This window comes from Papaver somniferum, chromosome 2, assembly GCF_003573695.1.
Source record: "Papaver somniferum cultivar HN1 chromosome 2, ASM357369v1, whole genome shotgun sequence".
NCBI lineage: Eukaryota > Viridiplantae > Streptophyta > Magnoliopsida > Ranunculales > Papaveraceae > Papaver > Papaver somniferum.
In genome coordinates, this window is record NC_039359.1 from 140,674,113 (window position 1) to 140,691,914 (window position 17,802).

At 35.6% G+C, this 17,802-nt stretch overlaps 2 protein-coding genes across 2 annotated transcripts; one reads left to right on the forward strand and one right to left on the reverse strand.

Annotated features, from left to right (window-relative positions):
- The first annotated feature begins 11,245 nt into the window (after positions 1 to 11,245).
- Positions 11,246 to 14,235, forward strand: LOC113352087 (putative disease resistance protein RGA1). Its single transcript, XM_026595958.1, has 2 exons — positions 11,246 to 11,755; positions 12,040 to 14,235. The coding sequence occupies exons 1-2, from the start codon at positions 11,246 to 11,248 to the stop codon at positions 14,233 to 14,235; spliced, it is 2,706 nt and encodes a 901-aa protein (XP_026451743.1).
- Positions 14,236 to 16,281: 2,046 nt separating this feature from the next.
- On the reverse strand, positions 16,282 to 17,382 carry LOC113354034 (acid phosphatase 1-like). The gene is made up of 3 exons (XM_026597487.1): positions 16,955 to 17,382; positions 16,639 to 16,848; positions 16,282 to 16,464 (listed from the first exon to the last, which is right to left on the reverse strand). Exons 1-3 carry the CDS (start codon positions 17,359 to 17,361, stop codon positions 16,287 to 16,289), a joined length of 795 nt encoding a protein of 264 aa, XP_026453272.1. The 5' UTR covers positions 17,362 to 17,382; the 3' UTR covers positions 16,282 to 16,286.
- Between the last annotated feature and the right edge of the window lie 420 nt (positions 17,383 to 17,802).

Here is a 17,802-nt window from a genome sequence, read left to right on the forward strand (position 1 = left end):
TAAAAATAATTATGATTACACATTTGTACTAAATAAATAAAATAAAAATAATATGTAATCATATAATATAATTTATATGTAACCATGATTTATTTTTTTAGGCATATATGCATCTACGATATGGGTTTTATAGATTGTATACTTATGAGACAAAATAAAAAAGAATAAGAAATATTTTTAGTTTTTGGAATATATACACTTACAGGTCTGTTCTGGACCCTCGTTTTCAAATCTAAGCCCTCCTTTTATTTCTTATAAAACTAAGCCATTGAACAGTTTCCATTCTAATCCGTTATCTCAGTCAATATCTCGCGTTGACTAGTCAATTTATCTTCAAAAACTCATACAAGGATATCTCGTGGATGTGCAAAGATTACTGAAATGCCCTCGCCCACATGTGCCAATCTGAAAGCCTAATATGAGATATCCAGATCTCTGTGAAATTGGACAATCAAGATGGTTAGATGATAGATCGATTCTTCTTTTCATCTTCCTTCTTCTCGCTGGTTCTTCTAAATAAATTTTTACTTCTGCTAAAATCAAGAGATAACTTAGGGGTTTCTCTCAAATCAAACCTAATTAACATTAATCAATCGTGGGTGTTTAAAAAAGATTGAATCGTGGATGTTAGCACCACAAGGAACACTGATATGTGAAGATTCACAGGAAGTGATATTCATTCTACAACAACAATATCAGCTGAATTTGGGTTTTTTTAAATGGATCTATTTTGGGGGTTGTTCGATGCAAATCTGTATTTTTCTTGGAAGTTTGATACTCATATTAAGAATTGACAACATCAAGGTTCCAAAAGGACATGAAATTGGTGTTTACAGAACAACATCAATGGGTTTCTGGTTTTGGAGAACAATTAACAGAAACAAGGAGAAAATGATACAAACTTTACATAGTTTGAGTTCGATCTGTGGTGTTTTTGTGGTTGAGGTTCAAGCCAGCTATTTCAATTTCTCTAAACAGTACATCAACAGATTTTGGGACTCAGGGGTTTGATGTGGTTTGAAATTGTATAGCTCGTTGACAAATTCTTGAGTTGGAGGAAAGGAACTGAGATCTAAAATCAGGCGATGGAATAGTTTTGGTGGTGATAGCTTGTGTCTGCAATTATCAAGAGAATAACCATGAACCTATCTTCTACATGCGGCATTCAAATCTGCATTATGGGGTCTCTGCAGTTCGTGATTTCACAGCAGCAACAATGGGTATTTGGGGGTTTCAGTGTGTTGGTCGTATCATATGGGCAATTATCTGAATTTCAATAAAGATTATGACAACAACCAAGTTAGGGTTTATATCAATGAAGATTTGAATTGTATTCTATATGAATTTGATACCAGAAGTGTTGACCGATTGAATCTGCAGTGGTGGTAGTTGGTTGAGCGAAGACGGTGTGTGTTTCAGTGAAGAAGGTGTTATGGATGGAAGATTTAGGAAAGTGTGTGAAGTGTTGTTTCAGTGGAAGAAGGTGTTGTGGCCGGAAGATTTAGGAAGACAAAAGATAATGAAGAGAGGTGCTATTGTTTAGGTTGTCGATCGGGAAGTAGGAAGGTTGACTGGGTTCAGGCCAAGGATTTGGCAAGAAGAGCAAGTATCCACTGAAATGGTCCAAGTAGTGGTCTTTAAAATGAAATTTGTGTAGTTGATAGAGCTTTGAAGGACTAAAACGTCTTTTAAACTGGGAAAATTTCGACAGTTGGCAGATAACTGCAGCTAACTCTCCATCCACCATTTTTGGTCAAATAAGGCCTAGTTTTGTAAGAAATAAAAAAAGAGGCTTAGTTTTGTAAACCATAAAAAAAACAGGACTAGATTTGTAAAAAACTCTTTGTTTTTTTTTGGGAAGTCTTCCAAAATCTTACATATTTTACAAGATTTTCATCAAGGAAAATTTATACACAAAAGTCACTCAAAGTTTTGAAAATAGGAAAGTACACGTAGTCTTTGAATTTTCAAGTTTACAACAAGTAACACAAACTTTAGAGGACCTTTTAACAATCTATAACCAGTAACATAAACTTTGAAAGAGATTTTACAAGTATACAACCAATAACACAATACTTTAAAATTCCGTTAAAGTCTTTAAAAATCACTAAATGTATTTATTGAGTAAACCCCCTTCTTATATATCCACTTGTTTGATGCAATTGTTACATTGTCGCTAGTGTAACACATTAATAAGCATTGGTAGAATATGTTTGGATTCCCTAATAACAACAAACGATGAGTCAAATCAAGCTAGTAGTTATCTGACATTTTTCTCATTGCTTGCGGTGCTAAATTTCCTTTCGCTTATACAATAACTAATAGTGTCAGCAAGTATATTAATTGTGAATATCGCCAAGATTAATAAAATCCTGCAATATCCAATCACATTATTCTATGTTCACCGTATATGTTAATTTACTATCTACATAATGATTCCGAAGAATTTTATAGAGTTCACACTTCACATCCAAGTTTGACAAGGAAATATGAGTTATACATTTGTTTGAGGTTGAGACAAACCCCAAGGTGTTAGATGTCCCTCATTTTCATCCTCCAATATGTGGCATTGATTTTGGCCATTTATTCAACAAGTGAGATGGGGTGGGGTGAAAATAGGAAGCATTTTCAGGAGAATGAGTCCGAGAATATGAAGCATTTTCAGGACAAACAGTGATCTAGAATTGTTCTATCACCTGGAATAAAAGTAGTGGAAACCAACTAGTACAATAGCCACAAGAATGGATGATGTGTACGTCTTTTTGCGTAATTCTTTTCGAACTTTTCCTAAATTTGACAAGTGGTGGCAACAAACTTTGGGTCTAGGATTGCTCTATCCTCTGGAATAATAGTCCTAGAGACCAACTAGTGAAACGACCACGAAAATGGTTAATAGGTGCTTCTTTTCGTCTTGTTGAACCTTTCTTAAATTTGACAAGGGATAATGATTCACGCATTTGATTGAAGTTGGGGTGAACCGTGGACCTAAAATCATTCTATCCGCTGAAATAAAGTCTCGGAAACCAACTAGTGGAACAACCACAAAAATGGCTAAAAGGTACATTTTTTCGTACTTTTTAAAAAAAAAATCCTAAATTTGACAAGGAACTACACTTCACTCGTTTAATTGTGGTTTGGAAATAATGTGAGTCCAAAATTGTTCTATCCCCTGTAATAGAAGTCCTTGAAGACCAACTAGTGCAACAATCACAAGAATTGCTAATAGTTACGTCTTTATCGCTCTTTTTTAGACCTTTTCTAAATTCGACAAGGAAATATGGTTGACACATTATATTGGGGGTTTTGACAAACCATGAGTCTAGAATTACGCTATCCTCTAGAAGAAATGTCCTAGATACTAACTAGTGCAACAACTAGTAGAATCGTTAATTGGTACGTCTTATTTGTCATTCTTTTCAAACCTTTTTTTGAATTTAACAAGGAATTATGGTTCACGCATTTGATTGGGGTTAGGAAAAATCGCGGGTCTAGAGTTTATCTATTTCCTGGAATAAAAGTCCTAGAAACCAACTATTGCAACAACCATAAGAATGGATAATAGGGACATCTTTTTTGTTCTTTTGCTTTGAAACTTTCTTAAATTTGACAAGGATCTATGGTTCACGCATTTTAGGGGTTTGTAAAAACCACGGGTCTAGAATTATTTTATCCCATGGAATTAAAGTCCTTGAGACCAACTAGTGCAACAACCACAAAAATGGCTAATAGATATGTTATTTTCCGTCATTCTTTTTAGACCTTTCATAAATTTGACAAGAAAGTATCGATGACACATTTGATTGGGGTTGGGAAAAACTGTTGGTCTAGAATTGCTCTATTTCAGGAATAAAAGTCCTTGAGACCAACTATTTTCGTAATTACAAAAGTAGCTAATATGTAGTCTTCTTTGTCCTTTTTTTAAACTCTTTTTAGGTTTCTTTCTTTACTAGTACTTGTTAGAGCACTGCTCAGTCGAACTCGCAAGCGTTTCTATCTCAAGCTTGTTTGTCAAGTTTAGTTTCCAAAACAATAAGTCTTAATTTCTAGTCTACTTATAGCTAAGTCTCGGATTAGGATAGAAAGCGTAGTTGAGCATTAGACTTCACGGCGTTCATCGATTGAAGATGAAGAACTACTAAGGGGAGATTGTGGAACTTCATCAACAAAAGGTATGTGGAGACTCGAACTCATCTATCACTCAACTGTCTATCTACTCTATCTCCTATTGGAGACAAAAGTCGTATAGCTATATAGACTTCACTTATGCACATTTGATATTTCGAGCTGAGTTTAACTTGCTTACATATTTTCTCGAAATATGTGCTGGTAAGCTTTCGCTTTAACCAAGTTCATCTTATATTCTTGACGAAAGTCAAAAGATGATCATGTGAAAATCGCCTGGTAACATCTTACGTGATTTGTGTGAGACAGTCATTTGATGTAGACTCGGAATGTTTCGTAATGATCATTCGATCACTTGAAAATTGCTTTGAAGCTAATAGTTTGTGTGAGACAGCTATTGTCGTCTTCCGAGAATGTTTCAATGAATGACATGAGAGTTTAGAACAATTGGATATAAGCACAGTATGCGTACTTGCATATGTGTTATCCAAGTACGGGAACCATGGTATGCATACTCGTATGCGTACTGATTGGTTTAGTAGAGGTCCTGGAACTAAGTACGCATATCGGTACGCGTACTGGCGTGAGGTTCAATTTCCGGGACTTTATTGAGTTTGGTGGTATTCGCATACTGGCGAACCCAAACTTAGTCCGGCCACCTAGGTATGCGTACCCGTTTGCATACTTGAGTGGGTTATGTTCTAAAATCGGTTTGTTCATGAACTAATACATTTATATAATAAGGAATGCAATCTTTTGAAAACCGTGACTATAATGTTCATGACTTGATTCGAGTTAATCAAAATAGATTATTCTTCAATCGTGCCTTGTACACTTCTATGAGAATATAAACAATTGAACAACTCTAGAACTAGTTTCGTTTGAGTCATTTGAACTAGTTATGGTTAAGATGAATAAGGTTGATATGAAAGTGTTCATATGGCTAACTTCGGTGAACTATTGTTGAGCCAACAAAGGTGCACACATTTAGGTACAGTTACTCATATATAAATGAAGTCACTTTTCATTTGTGTGTAACAACCTAAGTTCGATCTAACGGTTGAAATATATTAGCTTGATTCTAATCAGGTTTTCATCTAACGGTGAATATTGAATGCTTTGTTACCAAGGTAACATTGATTGCAAACCCTTATTTGAAGACTATATAAGGGAGAACTCTAGCAACTGAGAAATATAATACACACACCTCCTGTGTGATATTAGTTGCGACTAGAGTCGATTCTCCGTAGGTTTTTGCAAAATCCTGTAGGTTAACGACTTGAAGACTTCATTGGGATTTTGAAGCCAGACCCAACTATTTCCTCTGTAGTTGCGTGTTCTGATCTTGATGTTTTCTATCGTGATTGAGCACTATCTTCTCTAAGATTTTCTCGAGATTTAATCTCCGATAGGCAAGATAAAAAGTAGTCACAAACATCTTCGTCTCATCGTTTGTGATTCCATAATATCTTTTTTTGTTTCCATACGATTAATATTATTGTGAGGTGATTGATATTTCTAGGATGTTCTTCGGGAATATAAGTCCGGTATATTAATTGGTTCCTGTTCACCTTGATTTATCAAAAGACGGCACAAAACTCATATGTATATCCGTGGGAGACAAATTTATCTATTCAATAGACTTTTCTTTGTGAGACAGATTGGTTTATTAAATCTTCGACTTTGGGTCGTAGCAACTCTTAGGTCTGGATGAGATCAACTAAGGGAATCAAGTGCGTAGAGCCTGCTGGGATTCAGAGATGTAAGGAGCGCAACTGTACCTTGATCAGTGTGAGATTGGTTAGGGCTCAACTAAATTCCAGACCGAAGTTAACTTGGAGTAGGCTAGTGTCTGTAACGGCTTAATACAGTGTGGTGTTCAAATCTGGACCAGGTCCCGGGGGTTTTATGCATTTGCGGTTTCCTCGTTAACAAAACTTTTGGTGTCTGTGTTATTTCGTTTTCGCATTATATTTGTTTATATAATTGAAATATTACAAGTTGTGCATAAGTTCAATCAATTGTGAATCCAACCTTTGGTTGTTGATTAAATTGATTGACACTTGGATATTGGTTTTTGATACCGTCCAAGTTATCTCTTATATTCAATCGGGCTCACAAATTCCTATTTGTTTGATTACGGATTGAATTGAAAAATTGATATATAACTCTTTGATATACTTTTCTTAAGATTGAGTCTGACTGTCTAGTTGATTCTCTTGAAAGTATATTGGAGTTAGTCCATACAGATTGCTAAGCAAAATATTGGGTGTGGTTGTTATACCTCCGCTTTTTCAATTGGTATCAGAGCAGGAAAACACGTTTAAGACCTCATAAGTCTGTGTTTGTAGCAAGCTGATTCTATGGATAGTAGTGTTATCTCACTAAATGCACCACCAGATCCAGAAATTTCAGAATTCTGTTCCATGACTGATTTAATAAAATCTGTAGAAGAAATTCTTTCTAAACCTCCACCAGGTTTAAAATCCCTTGAAGTGTTTTCAGGTCTTGAAAAGAAACTTGAAAGCTTATCTCTTGATTTTGAGGTATACCTCCAAAAAGAACAAGAATCTCTTGACAGGCTAAATCAGGTTATGATGAATAATACTCATGTCGAGGTTGATATTGATTTACTAATTAGTGAGAGAAATGCTCCTCCTATGTGTAATCCACTTGGTTGTAGTAAACTAAATGAAATACAAGAGGAGTTTAAATCTCAGTCATCTGACAATATCACCTCAAAACATGAATCGATTCATTGGTCAATTCCTGTTACACTTTATCAAGATAATAATATTGTCTCCTTTTGTGACAAAGTTAGGATGTCTCTTTTTATCAAAAGAGTTTCCCTATGCAGTACTAAATATTATCTGCAGAAACTGGTTTTTACAAGTCGTAAAACAAGAAATCATAAACACAAATTTATTTGGGTGCTCTTAAATTTCCTTGTTAAACTTGTAAAAACTGATCCTTGGGTTTGTCTCAATACTGGAAGTTGTAAGAGTTGTTGGAAAGAAACTCTCTCTTGGTGTCATGGTGTGCAAGGTTTTGTCTTTGTGGTTTTCTTGGTAGAGAGCTTTGTTCCAATCTTCTTTATAGCTTGTTTCAACAATAGTTCATAAAACAAACGAGCCATTGCTACACACGTAGATGGATGTATGTGTGGAGATGGTAAGTAACAAGAAGATGATGCTGTTATGGCCAAGAGGAGTTCAAGGAGAAGAAAACGAAGAAGAACGAAGAAGAAGATGATGATACTGTTATGACTGCATAACCTGTTATGCAGTCGAGAAAATGACTGCATAACTCATTACCCGACATCTTTTTTATTAGCTGTGAAATTGAAAATTATTGCATAATCTTTTATGCCTCGAGAAAATGGATGCATAACCTGATATGCATCCGAAAATATGGCTGCATAATACATTATGCTTCAATTTTTTTTTATGTACGCACTAAAATCAACCAAAATAATGGCTACATAACTTGTTATAAATGCATAAATTGTTATGCAATCGAGAAAATGGTTGCATAATTCGTTATGCGCCTGTTTTTCTGATGGATTCAGGCATATACAACATTTTAGTGGTTGCATAACCAGAATAATAGATGCATTAACAAAAATATGGTTGCATAAAGTAGAAATCAAAAGAAAAGGATGAAGAAAAGAAAAATCCGAAAAAAAACGGGTTTACCCGTGGAAAAGCAAAATGGCTTCACTTCTTATTCATAGCCAGTAATCATTAATTAGCTTACATATCGATTACATATATATGTGACACCACACGTATCATACATATCACATGAGATATTATATTAATAAATAATATTGTAATTTCATATGTAATTAAAATGAACCAAATGAAAATCAATTTTTAAACCCATAAAGGATGTTAAAGGAACTATGAGGGTTATGTTATACAAAAGAATCTAAATCAATTATTTCAGAAGAATCTGAATCATTCCCTCACACGAGAGCCTAGTTAGCAATTCGAGATTCGGAAAACATACGGAACAGCAAACGTACGAGTATTATACGGTTTTGTAAAATTCAGATTCGGTCTAAAATTCGGTCAACGGGACGTGATTCGTCAATAATTCGGAACGGCATATGTACGTGTATAATTCGATTTATAAATGTGAGTTCGGCTCTGAAAATTCGGTATCTATATATAACAAATAATTTGTATTTATAAGGTCATAGACCAATTTTTATGCATATGTGTGAGTTATTTAAAGAAAAAATAAACTTAATATGATGATATTAATAATATATACAACATTAGTTATCCAAGAGGACGTCGTATGGTGGTTTAGATGCTTGGTTAGTGAGTTTGAGATCTCTCTCACCTTCACCTTCAAATCTCTTCACTCGTTTTTGTTCCATAAAAATTACAACACGTCTAATATTCGCTCGTGTATGCTCGGGAGGCAGTAAAGCCCAAAAAATGGAGTCTTTGAAAAGTAAAAGCTAAAGAATTTATGGCGAATTAAGCGGACGTATCATTCGGGATACGTAAAATTCGTGAACGATTCGCGAATAATCCGGGAATGCCACATAATACGCGACTTGAATTCGGAATTGCAAACGTACGCGAATAAGACGGTAAAATTCGTGATACGGAAAAATTCGCGAATGATTCGCAAATCATTCGCGAACTTACTAACTAGGCACGAGAGGGCTTACAAAATAGTTGAAAACAAAGACGCTAATATATATGACGTTATTCAAAATAGAAAATGAAACATCAAGCTAAAAAGGGACCCTACAAATGATGAAGGCGAGGAATTTAATGATCTTCTCAATTCTCTGGGAGACTACTATGGGAAATAGGGAGGATAAATGATTTGCTGCAACAATAATGCAGGTTACTCTATGAAATATGGTTATGACAACTAGATGAAGCAACAAGCGGCGGCATCAAACTGACTTTTGTCATTAGATAGTAATATTTTGTAATGGAAAATCTTCCCTTTTAATATTAGTGTTAATAAGTATGATTAGTTGTTAATAAACTTGATTAATGATTCTTATTAATGATTGAGATAATTAAGTTATAAAACTTTGTGTTGATAAATTAATTAGGGAGGAAAAAGATGTTATGTTTTTTTTTTGGAGAAGAAAAAGGGGAAGAAGGGGAAGTGAGGAAAAAATTTGTATTTGATTCAAGTAATCTCAATGGATAAGCTGGGATAATCTTCATCTAGAAAAGTTCGGAAAATACACATCAACTACAACAATGATCCGGTAATGGCTGATTTCTTAGATTATGAGAATGATTTTACCCAAACTTAAAATAATGATTTTTATGAGCCAATGCAAGATGATAAAATACATCGATGAGGAACCCAATGCTAGTAGTACACAAGTATACTTCTATCATATGTTTAATTTCATTTTTGTAGGTTGAAATCATCAAAATGTTAATTTTTTTTGACCCTAGTTCGGCTGATAATTATCAGCCGAACCTAGTTGGTATGCTACAAAAGATGAACAGTTCGACTCCCTGATGCTGCCAATGAGAAAATCATAGAACCAGTCATTCCAAAAAAAACAGGACCAACAACATCTCACGTTTTATTTGCAGATGATTGCATTATGTTTACTAAATCTACTGGAATATCTATCATCAACAATCTAAATGATATAATTTATAGATTCACTTCTTCTTTTGGTCAAATGGTCAATCTTGAAAAATCCAGTGTGTTCTTCAGCAAGAATCTAAGAAACCAATCTTGTGAAGATATTATTAATATGCTACAAATGAAATAAATGAAAAGGAAAAGTATTTGGAAATTCTTCTTCATATTCTCAGAAGTAAAGACACATTCTTTGATTCTTCAATTGACAAGATGGAAAATAGATTGCGGACATGGAAAGGTAAACTCACTTCTCAAGTCGGAAGAACTACTTTAAGTACTACAACTAACTATCATGGGTTTAAGTACCAGATAAAACTATTACCAGAATGCAAAGGTTCCAAAGAAACTATTTTTGGAGCAAAAAGAATGCAAAAGGTGGGAATTGCGTCTCCTAGAAGAAGGTGAGTAGACCAAAAAGATATGGAGGTCTGGGTCTCAAAAACTTAAAATTGGTCAATCTCACTCTCCTAGCTAGGATTTTGCATGAAAAACAAGATACGTGGTATAAAATTTTAAAGGCTAGATATTTCAAGGGGAAAGATTTCCCGACAGATGATACTTCAAAGAAAAGAGACTCATGGATTTGGTAAAGCATATTGGAAAGGACTTCAAATTATAAAATATCAGTACATATGGGAGATTGGAGATGGCACGTCAGTAATATCACACAAGCATAAAGGGTTCCTAAAGGCAGAAGTTATGAACTCTGTTTCTGTTTCTACCCAACATCAAGCAAATTCTGCTACAAAGGTTTCAGAACTTATATGTGAAGACACAAACAGATGGGATGTCAACAAACTGAATAATCACTTCAATAATGATCAGGTGCAACAAATCCTAAACACGGAATTCCCAACTCTGGCAAAGACAAGATAAGATGGATTTATAACCAAATGCGGTAAGTTCACAACCAACTCTCTTTACAGAGAAATGATTAAGTCCCAGAATCTGCATCAACTAGGAAATCCTCTTCAAGAGAACCAACGGTTAAAGTTGTGGCATATGGAAATCCCCTGCAAACTCCAACAATTCGTATAGAAATGTTGTCAAGATATCTTTCATGTCGATAAGAAAGTTAGCAAATACAAAGCAGACATCAACAATCTTTGTATTTTCTGCAATAAAGGAGAAGATACAAGCACTCATTTACTTTGCAGTTAACTTGAGACCTTTTATTTTGTAGCGTAACCCATGATCGGGATTGGGTGTATTCTTGCACGTCTTGGTGCTAATACCGCTGATCCAGAATTAACTTAATTTTTTTCAACTTGGAAACCCACCTAACATTATCTAATGTTAGTTTTTCATTTGAGCATAAATAGACTATATTATCCACTATAATACATTCCCCAAGCTTATCGATCCCTTAATTACTTATCCTACTGCTTTAATTTTCGTTCTTTCGTTGTTATTCAGTTCATCTAGACGACTATTTCTCATTCTTAATCATCATAAGTTCTTTGACTTCTTGTAAATTGCAATGGAAGATATACTTGTTAGTGGTACTGGAAGAATACTGCAAACACTAATCTCTGTTGTTGGCGAAGAAATTCGTCTTGCCTGGGGTGTCAAGGATGAGCTGAAAAGGCTTAAAGAAACATTGGAGATGATCGCCGCTAAAACATCCGATGCGGAAACGAAGCAGATACACGATGCAGAAGTTTCACTTTGGTTAAAAAAGCTTAAGGGAGCTGCTTATGATGCTGAGGATGTTCTTGATGAGTTCTCTTACCAAGCCATGCGCAGCAAGAAAAACAAGGTAAGAGATTTTGTTTCGTCTTCAAACCCACTTGTCTTTCATTTTAAGATGGCTAGTAAAATCAAGTACATCAACAAAAACTTAGATCGGATTTCAAGTGACATGATCAAGTTTAAGTTTCAAAGTAATAGCGGCACCGATAATGCAAGTACTTGGAAACCGAATAGACAAACATTTCACTTTGTCGATGAGTTAAAAATTGTAGGAAGAGAGAAAGATAAATCCAACATAGTAAGTCTATTAACTTTTACGAACATTTTACCATCATCTTCTGCAAATTTTTATCAACATGAAAGAGTTTCGGTCATATCCATAGTTGGTATGGGGGGACTTGGGAAAACAACTCTAGCTCAATCAATCTACAAAGCAAACTCAGTAGGAAAACACTTCGACATAAAAATGTGGGTTTGTGTGTCTGATGACTTCGATATCTACAAAATCTTACTAAACATTATGGAGTCCATTACTAATTCTAAATGTCAAAATTTCTCAAATATTGATGTGTTAGTAAATAGAGTGAAAGAAATGTTGGAGAACAAACTTTATTTGCTGGTACTAATGATCTGTGGAACGAAAATTTCATGGAATGGAATATACTTAAGAGTGTCTTAGACATCGGCGCCGTTGGCAGCAGAATTATAGTTACCACACGTAGCCAACAAGTTGCATTGGTGGTACACGGTTTAATTCCTCCTTACAATCTAGATGTATTATCAGAAGCTCAATGTTGGTCTATTATCGAAGGGAAAGCTTTTTCTCCGGGTGGAGCGTCGGAGACTCCAAACATGAAAAATATAGGAGAGCAAATAGCAAAAAGATGTGGTGGTTTGCCCCTCGCAGCAGCCTTTTTAGGTGGTCTTATGCACTCACAGAGCGATGAAAGACATTGGTTGTCAATCAGAGACCACAGAAGCTTACATACACCGAAAAATCAAAGCGGCGGGATCATACCAATATTGAAGTTGAGCTATGATAATTTAAAGTCTCATTTGAAACAATGTTTCTCATACTGTTGTTTATTTCCTAAAGACTGGAGAATCAATAGAGAAACCTTGATCCGATTATGGATGGCTGAAGGATTCCTTCATTCATCTCATGGAGGAAATGATAACTCACTAGAAGATATCGGTAACGATTATTTTTATAGTTTGTTATCAAATTCTTTCTTTCAAGATGTAGAATATAACAGTATAGGTGAGATTAAAACATTCAAAATGAATAATTTAGTACATGATCTTGCACAAAGTGTCATCGGCAGTCATGAAGCCACGATTCTAAATGCAAGCGAAATGGGGAAAGATGTATCTGATATCCGCCGTCTGCTGTTAATGACAGAAGAAGGAATGTCAAAAACTGGTTTTAAAGTCTTGAACAATTCGAAAAAGCTACGGACAATTTTTTGCCAGAGAAACCCTCATTTCTTTACAAGTTCAGTTCATAACAAGCATTTACGTGTTATACATTCGTTGTCCAGCAATATTAGACAAGCAAGTCCATCTTCTGATTTGAACTTTATACACTTGAGGTACCTTGACCTCAATAGGTGTATACTTGAAAATACTTACGCTGATTCCATTGGTCAACTGTATAATCTCCAGACTCTGAACTTCCAACTTTGTCTTAATCTTCAAAATATTCTCCAAGGAATTGGTTCCTTGAAAAACTTGCGTCATCTCGATATCTCTCATTCCGATGCTGAAGCATTACCTGATTCTATAGTTAAGCTTACCAATTTACAGACTTTAGATATCAGTGGGTGTGATATTAGTGACTTACATAAAAACATCGGGCATCTTAGAAATCTAATGACCTTTCATTTTTCATATTCCGCAGTCACAGAATTGCCAGATAGCTTTGGAGCGTTGATAAAATTAAGGTCACTTGACTTGCGAGGTACTAAAATAAAAAAACTGCCAGAGTCTTTGACTACCAACAGCTGCAAACTTGAGTTTGTGAAATTTGTAGAACACTGTGAAACTCCCAAATACATTAAGAATTGGGTGGAACTGAGAAGTCTTGCTTTCTACTATAAAGATCAATATTGGGCGAATCGTTATCGAATAATGCCCGGAGGTATAGAAATGCTAACTCGCCTCGAAGTATTAAAGCCTTACGTGGTTAGGAAAGAAAAAGACTATATCGGAGGAGCCAATATTGATGATTCTAGTGGGATCAAAGAATTAGCAGACTTAAACTCCCTTCGAGAGTTAACTATAACACATCTACACAATGTCAGAGGTGGTGGAATAGATGCCGGGAGGGCAATGTTAAAAGACAAGCAAAACATTCGATCTTTGGATTTACAATGGGGAGAAGAAGGAGAAGCAGCAGCTAGTAGTAGTGGTAATAATTCTTTTGTGGTGTTGGAAGGTCTAAAGCCACACCATAATTTAAAGGATTTGAGAATAGAATATTTCGATGGAATAAAATTTCCGAAGTGGATGGGTAGCTCTTACTGCCTCCCGAATTTGGTGCAATTAACACTGTGGGTTTGCACTAGTTGCCAGAAGCTTCCAGCACTGGGTATGCTCCCGTGTCTTAAAGTACTTCACATAGTAGGAATGAGCTCGGTGAAACGTTTGGGTGAAGAATATTATTACCAACAAGATGAAGAAGAAGTGGAAGAAAGCAGTAATACTGTGAAAGCTACAACGGCATTTTTTACTTCATTGATTGAGCTGAAAATTGAAGATATATATAATTTAATTTAGAAGAATGGGTTGCTCCTCCATCATCACCACCTTACAGTTCCTTCCCTATCCTTAGGTTCTAAAGATTGAGAATTGTGTTCTTCTAACATCTGTGCCGGATTTAAGATCATGGGCTTGTCTCCTGGAAATAAAGTTTCGAGGCTGCGACAAACTCAAGGAGTCTATACCCTATGAAGATCTCAAGAAATCCTTCATATTTCTTTAAGCAGAGGTTTCCTTTCAAAATCGAAATTGTCTAGTTATTGGTTCATATCTATTTCAAGGACACTATAGGGGTTGAATTGATCCCCGTTCACAAACATGTTGAATCTCATCTATTTTAAACTTGCATCCATAACCAGGAGATGAAATGTTAGGTAGTTCTGAATTTTGATCATGCATGTAATAAAACATTTGAAGTTTTTTTTCTCAGTATAAGCCTATAAGGTGATCAGATATCATATTCTGCACCGTACACTTGTAGAGTTGTAGTTCTCTTAAGACTTCTCAGTGAAACTTGAGGTGAGACACCTAATGAAACCATACCTAGAAACAAGTGGTTTCATGAGAATCTATTACCAAACCCGTCTCATCTTTGTTCATTTCGATCTAAAGAAAGAAATAAATTTGATTATAACGATTGCTTAACAACTAGTTACACTAAAAGTTCGATCGAAATATTGCATGAACAACTACTAAAGTAAAATAATTAAACAGTTACACTGATCAAGACACATGGTCGATTGGTGTTATATTTGTCATGCTATTTCAGGCGGATCAATGTCATTTCCAAGGCATGTCAGAAGTTCAGAACTACTAGCATTTTTATACTGTTTTTACTGTGTGGGTATGCAAAACCAACAACTCTGTTGGCTGCATTGGTTGATTTTTGCTCAATGATTACAGCCAATAAGTTCAATACGTTTTTTCCGCTCACTAATGCACACCTACCTATATGAACAAATTTGGACAACCACCCATTTTTATCTAGCTCTAGAACAAAAATCTTGCCTTGGGTTAAGACCTAGAAATTGTTGATTTGGCAAAAGTGTATTCCCGTTGTTGATAATATTCCAATTACACTGAATTTGTTGATTTCAATTGCATGATTTGGGTGCTTTTAAAAAAAATCAACATCTTTGGATAATTTACACCAGGCTTTCCATACACACCTGAACCGTAGGATCGACTTCACAGGCAACCTAATGATGATGTAATATCCTGATTTAGTAGTTTCACCATTCCTGCAAATCAAATATCTTAAGTACAGTCATGCGATTTAAGAGAACTATCTGCTGCACCGAGCTAAGTAGTTACTGTAGAATCATACTTGTGCAATAATAGAAGACATCGATGGAGAGGATTCGAAGAAATTAGTCGTTACATTAATCCCTACAGGCGTAATGGTCAGCGGCAGGGTTCGAACTGAAGCACAACAGTTTCAGTTTGATAGGATATTCATATCTGACACACTTGCCTATTGATGGATGCACGCTCCAATTGGTCATTTTAGCTAGTGTTGCATCTCTTTTTCAGTTCAGATGGTTCGATACATTGTTTGCTTTCTTTCGGTAGTTTTTGATGTGATGTGCCGTTTATAGTGTCTAGGAATTGTTGGTTCACTTGGGGTTGTGTAAAATATTACACTTGTGTGAGATTGGGGTTAAGCCAAACATTCGCAGAGAATCATTTCCAAATTCCAAGGCATGTCAGAAGACTCAGAACTAGTAGCTTTTTGCGTGGGTACGTATACAACACCAACAACTTCAGTTGGCTGCATTGCTCGTGAATACAACCAATAAGATACATTTTGTTTCGTCCAAGATGAATAAATTCAGAATTTCAGACAACCCATTTTTGGTACCTAATCAGAAATATTCTGCCTACTACTGCTGCGCTTGCATAGAGAACAGCAATGTTGGAGATAACATAAAATATTAATTTGATTGGAAGTCTCACAAAGGCTAAGCTAAAAACCAAACCCCAGCACTACAATAGTTCGATTAGCACAAAACAATTAAATTTAAGTTCCCATAAAAAAAAATTAATTAAATTTAAGTTACAGCGAATAGCTAACTAATATAGTAAACAGGGTCGGGCAATTTGAACGTTCTGCTACCGATGTCGGTTCCCAAAATATCACTCCATTGATCTCCAATGTTTCCTTGGATTCTATATCCTTGTTGCACGAGCTTTGCCCTTTGTTGAGATTTAAACACAACTGCTGATTTATGTGCATCTAATGGTTGCCTGAAAGTGGTAAGAATAAATAGACATATCAATAACCGATATATTCAATGAATGTTATGTCAATTCCAAGACATTTTTCAAAAAATTTGCAACAGCGTAGTCTTAAACAATGAGGTTAAAAGTAATCCTGCAGCTTGTAGTAAATAGAATACCAACATTGTTGGACGTGTTTACCTTAAAAGAAGCTTCTCCCAGTTTTTGTATCCAGCTGCACGAAGGTTTTTCCTAGTAATTTCTCTACGCATTTCCGCTCTTCCAGTCAAAAATACAACTTTGAAGCCTAAAGAAAGTATTCTGTTGTATAATGTAAGACTTTCCGGCAAGGCTCGAGCTTTGCCGGTATCAACCCATGCATTGAAGGCTGTGTCGTTATATGGTTGAACCCTGAGATTAATATGCATATAAGAACCTCAAAAATGGTTGACTGTACACATAGACTAACTAAAGCAATAATCTCAATAAAGTAGTGGTTAATTATATATGTACATACCCGAATCCATGTTTAGCGTAGTAAGGTACATTGGATAATGTAGTCTCGTCGATGTCAAATACCCAAATGTCTTTACCGTCTCCAGTGCGGTTAACGCTCTCACCATATTTTGCAGCCTCTAGGGTGACAAATCTTGAATCTTGGCGGTAGTACTGGCCTAACAAGTAATGGCCAACATAATCCCCACATTCGATTGGAACAGTTTTCCAGTTACGGAAGTTATTGGTTTCAACAGCAAGACGCCAACTATTGCAAGAAATACCTTGGAGAAGTTCGCCTCCGGAGCCTGATTTTGGGCGAAGAAGGTGTATCGTTTTGGAGATCCCTCCCTTTTCAACAGAAGAAGCATGGCAATATGTTGCAGCAAATATGGCAGCAGCAAGAAGAAAAAGAGAGAGCCTTTCCATGGTGAATATTAGGCCACCGTTGAAAAGGGTTTCGAATGAAAAGATAGTCTGCCTCTGTCTGCTTTAAATAGTAAGCAAGCCTTGAGAGAAACGAGATTTCCAATTTTCATGATATTATATTTTACTAGAATGTCGATAAAGTGATAAACTGAGCATAATTGATCAAGTCCAATCCCACACGTCTGATAACACACATGACACATGCATCTCTTCCCACATTTTTAAACAAAAAATATATTTAGATTAGAGTTTTGTTTAGATTAATACTCTCCTGATCCGCCAATAATAATGCTACCTAGTATTCTAGCAAGTGGGCAACGGAATAAGGCACCAACAAATAATCGTTCGATAGAGAGTGATGCAGAATGCGGGTTTTGCGGCAGATGGGGAAAGAGAGGCTGTCAAATGGACTACTGGTTGTCTCGTTGAAGATAGTTTAGA

Bases quoted from the DNA above. Each gene is read 5' to 3' on its own strand.
- LOC113354034 (XM_026597487.1), bottom strand. From the start codon at position 17,361: ATGGAAAGGCTCTCTCTTTTTCTTCTTGCTGCTGCCATATTTGCTGCA. The intron at 16,849-16,954 runs GTATGTACATAT...TATTAATCTCAG, and splicing joins TACGCTAAACATGGATTCGG to GGTTCAACCATATAACGACA. The intron at 16,465-16,638 runs GTAAACACGTCC...TACCACTTTCAG, and splicing joins TGGGAGAAGCTTCTTTTAAG to GCAACCATTAGATGCACATA.
- LOC113352087 (XM_026595958.1), top strand. From the start codon at position 11,246: ATGGAAGATATACTTGTTAGTGGTACTGGAAGAATACTGCAAACACTA. The intron at 11,756-12,039 runs GTAAGTCTATTA...GTTAGTAAATAG, and splicing joins AGAAAGATAAATCCAACATA to AGTGAAAGAAATGTTGGAGA.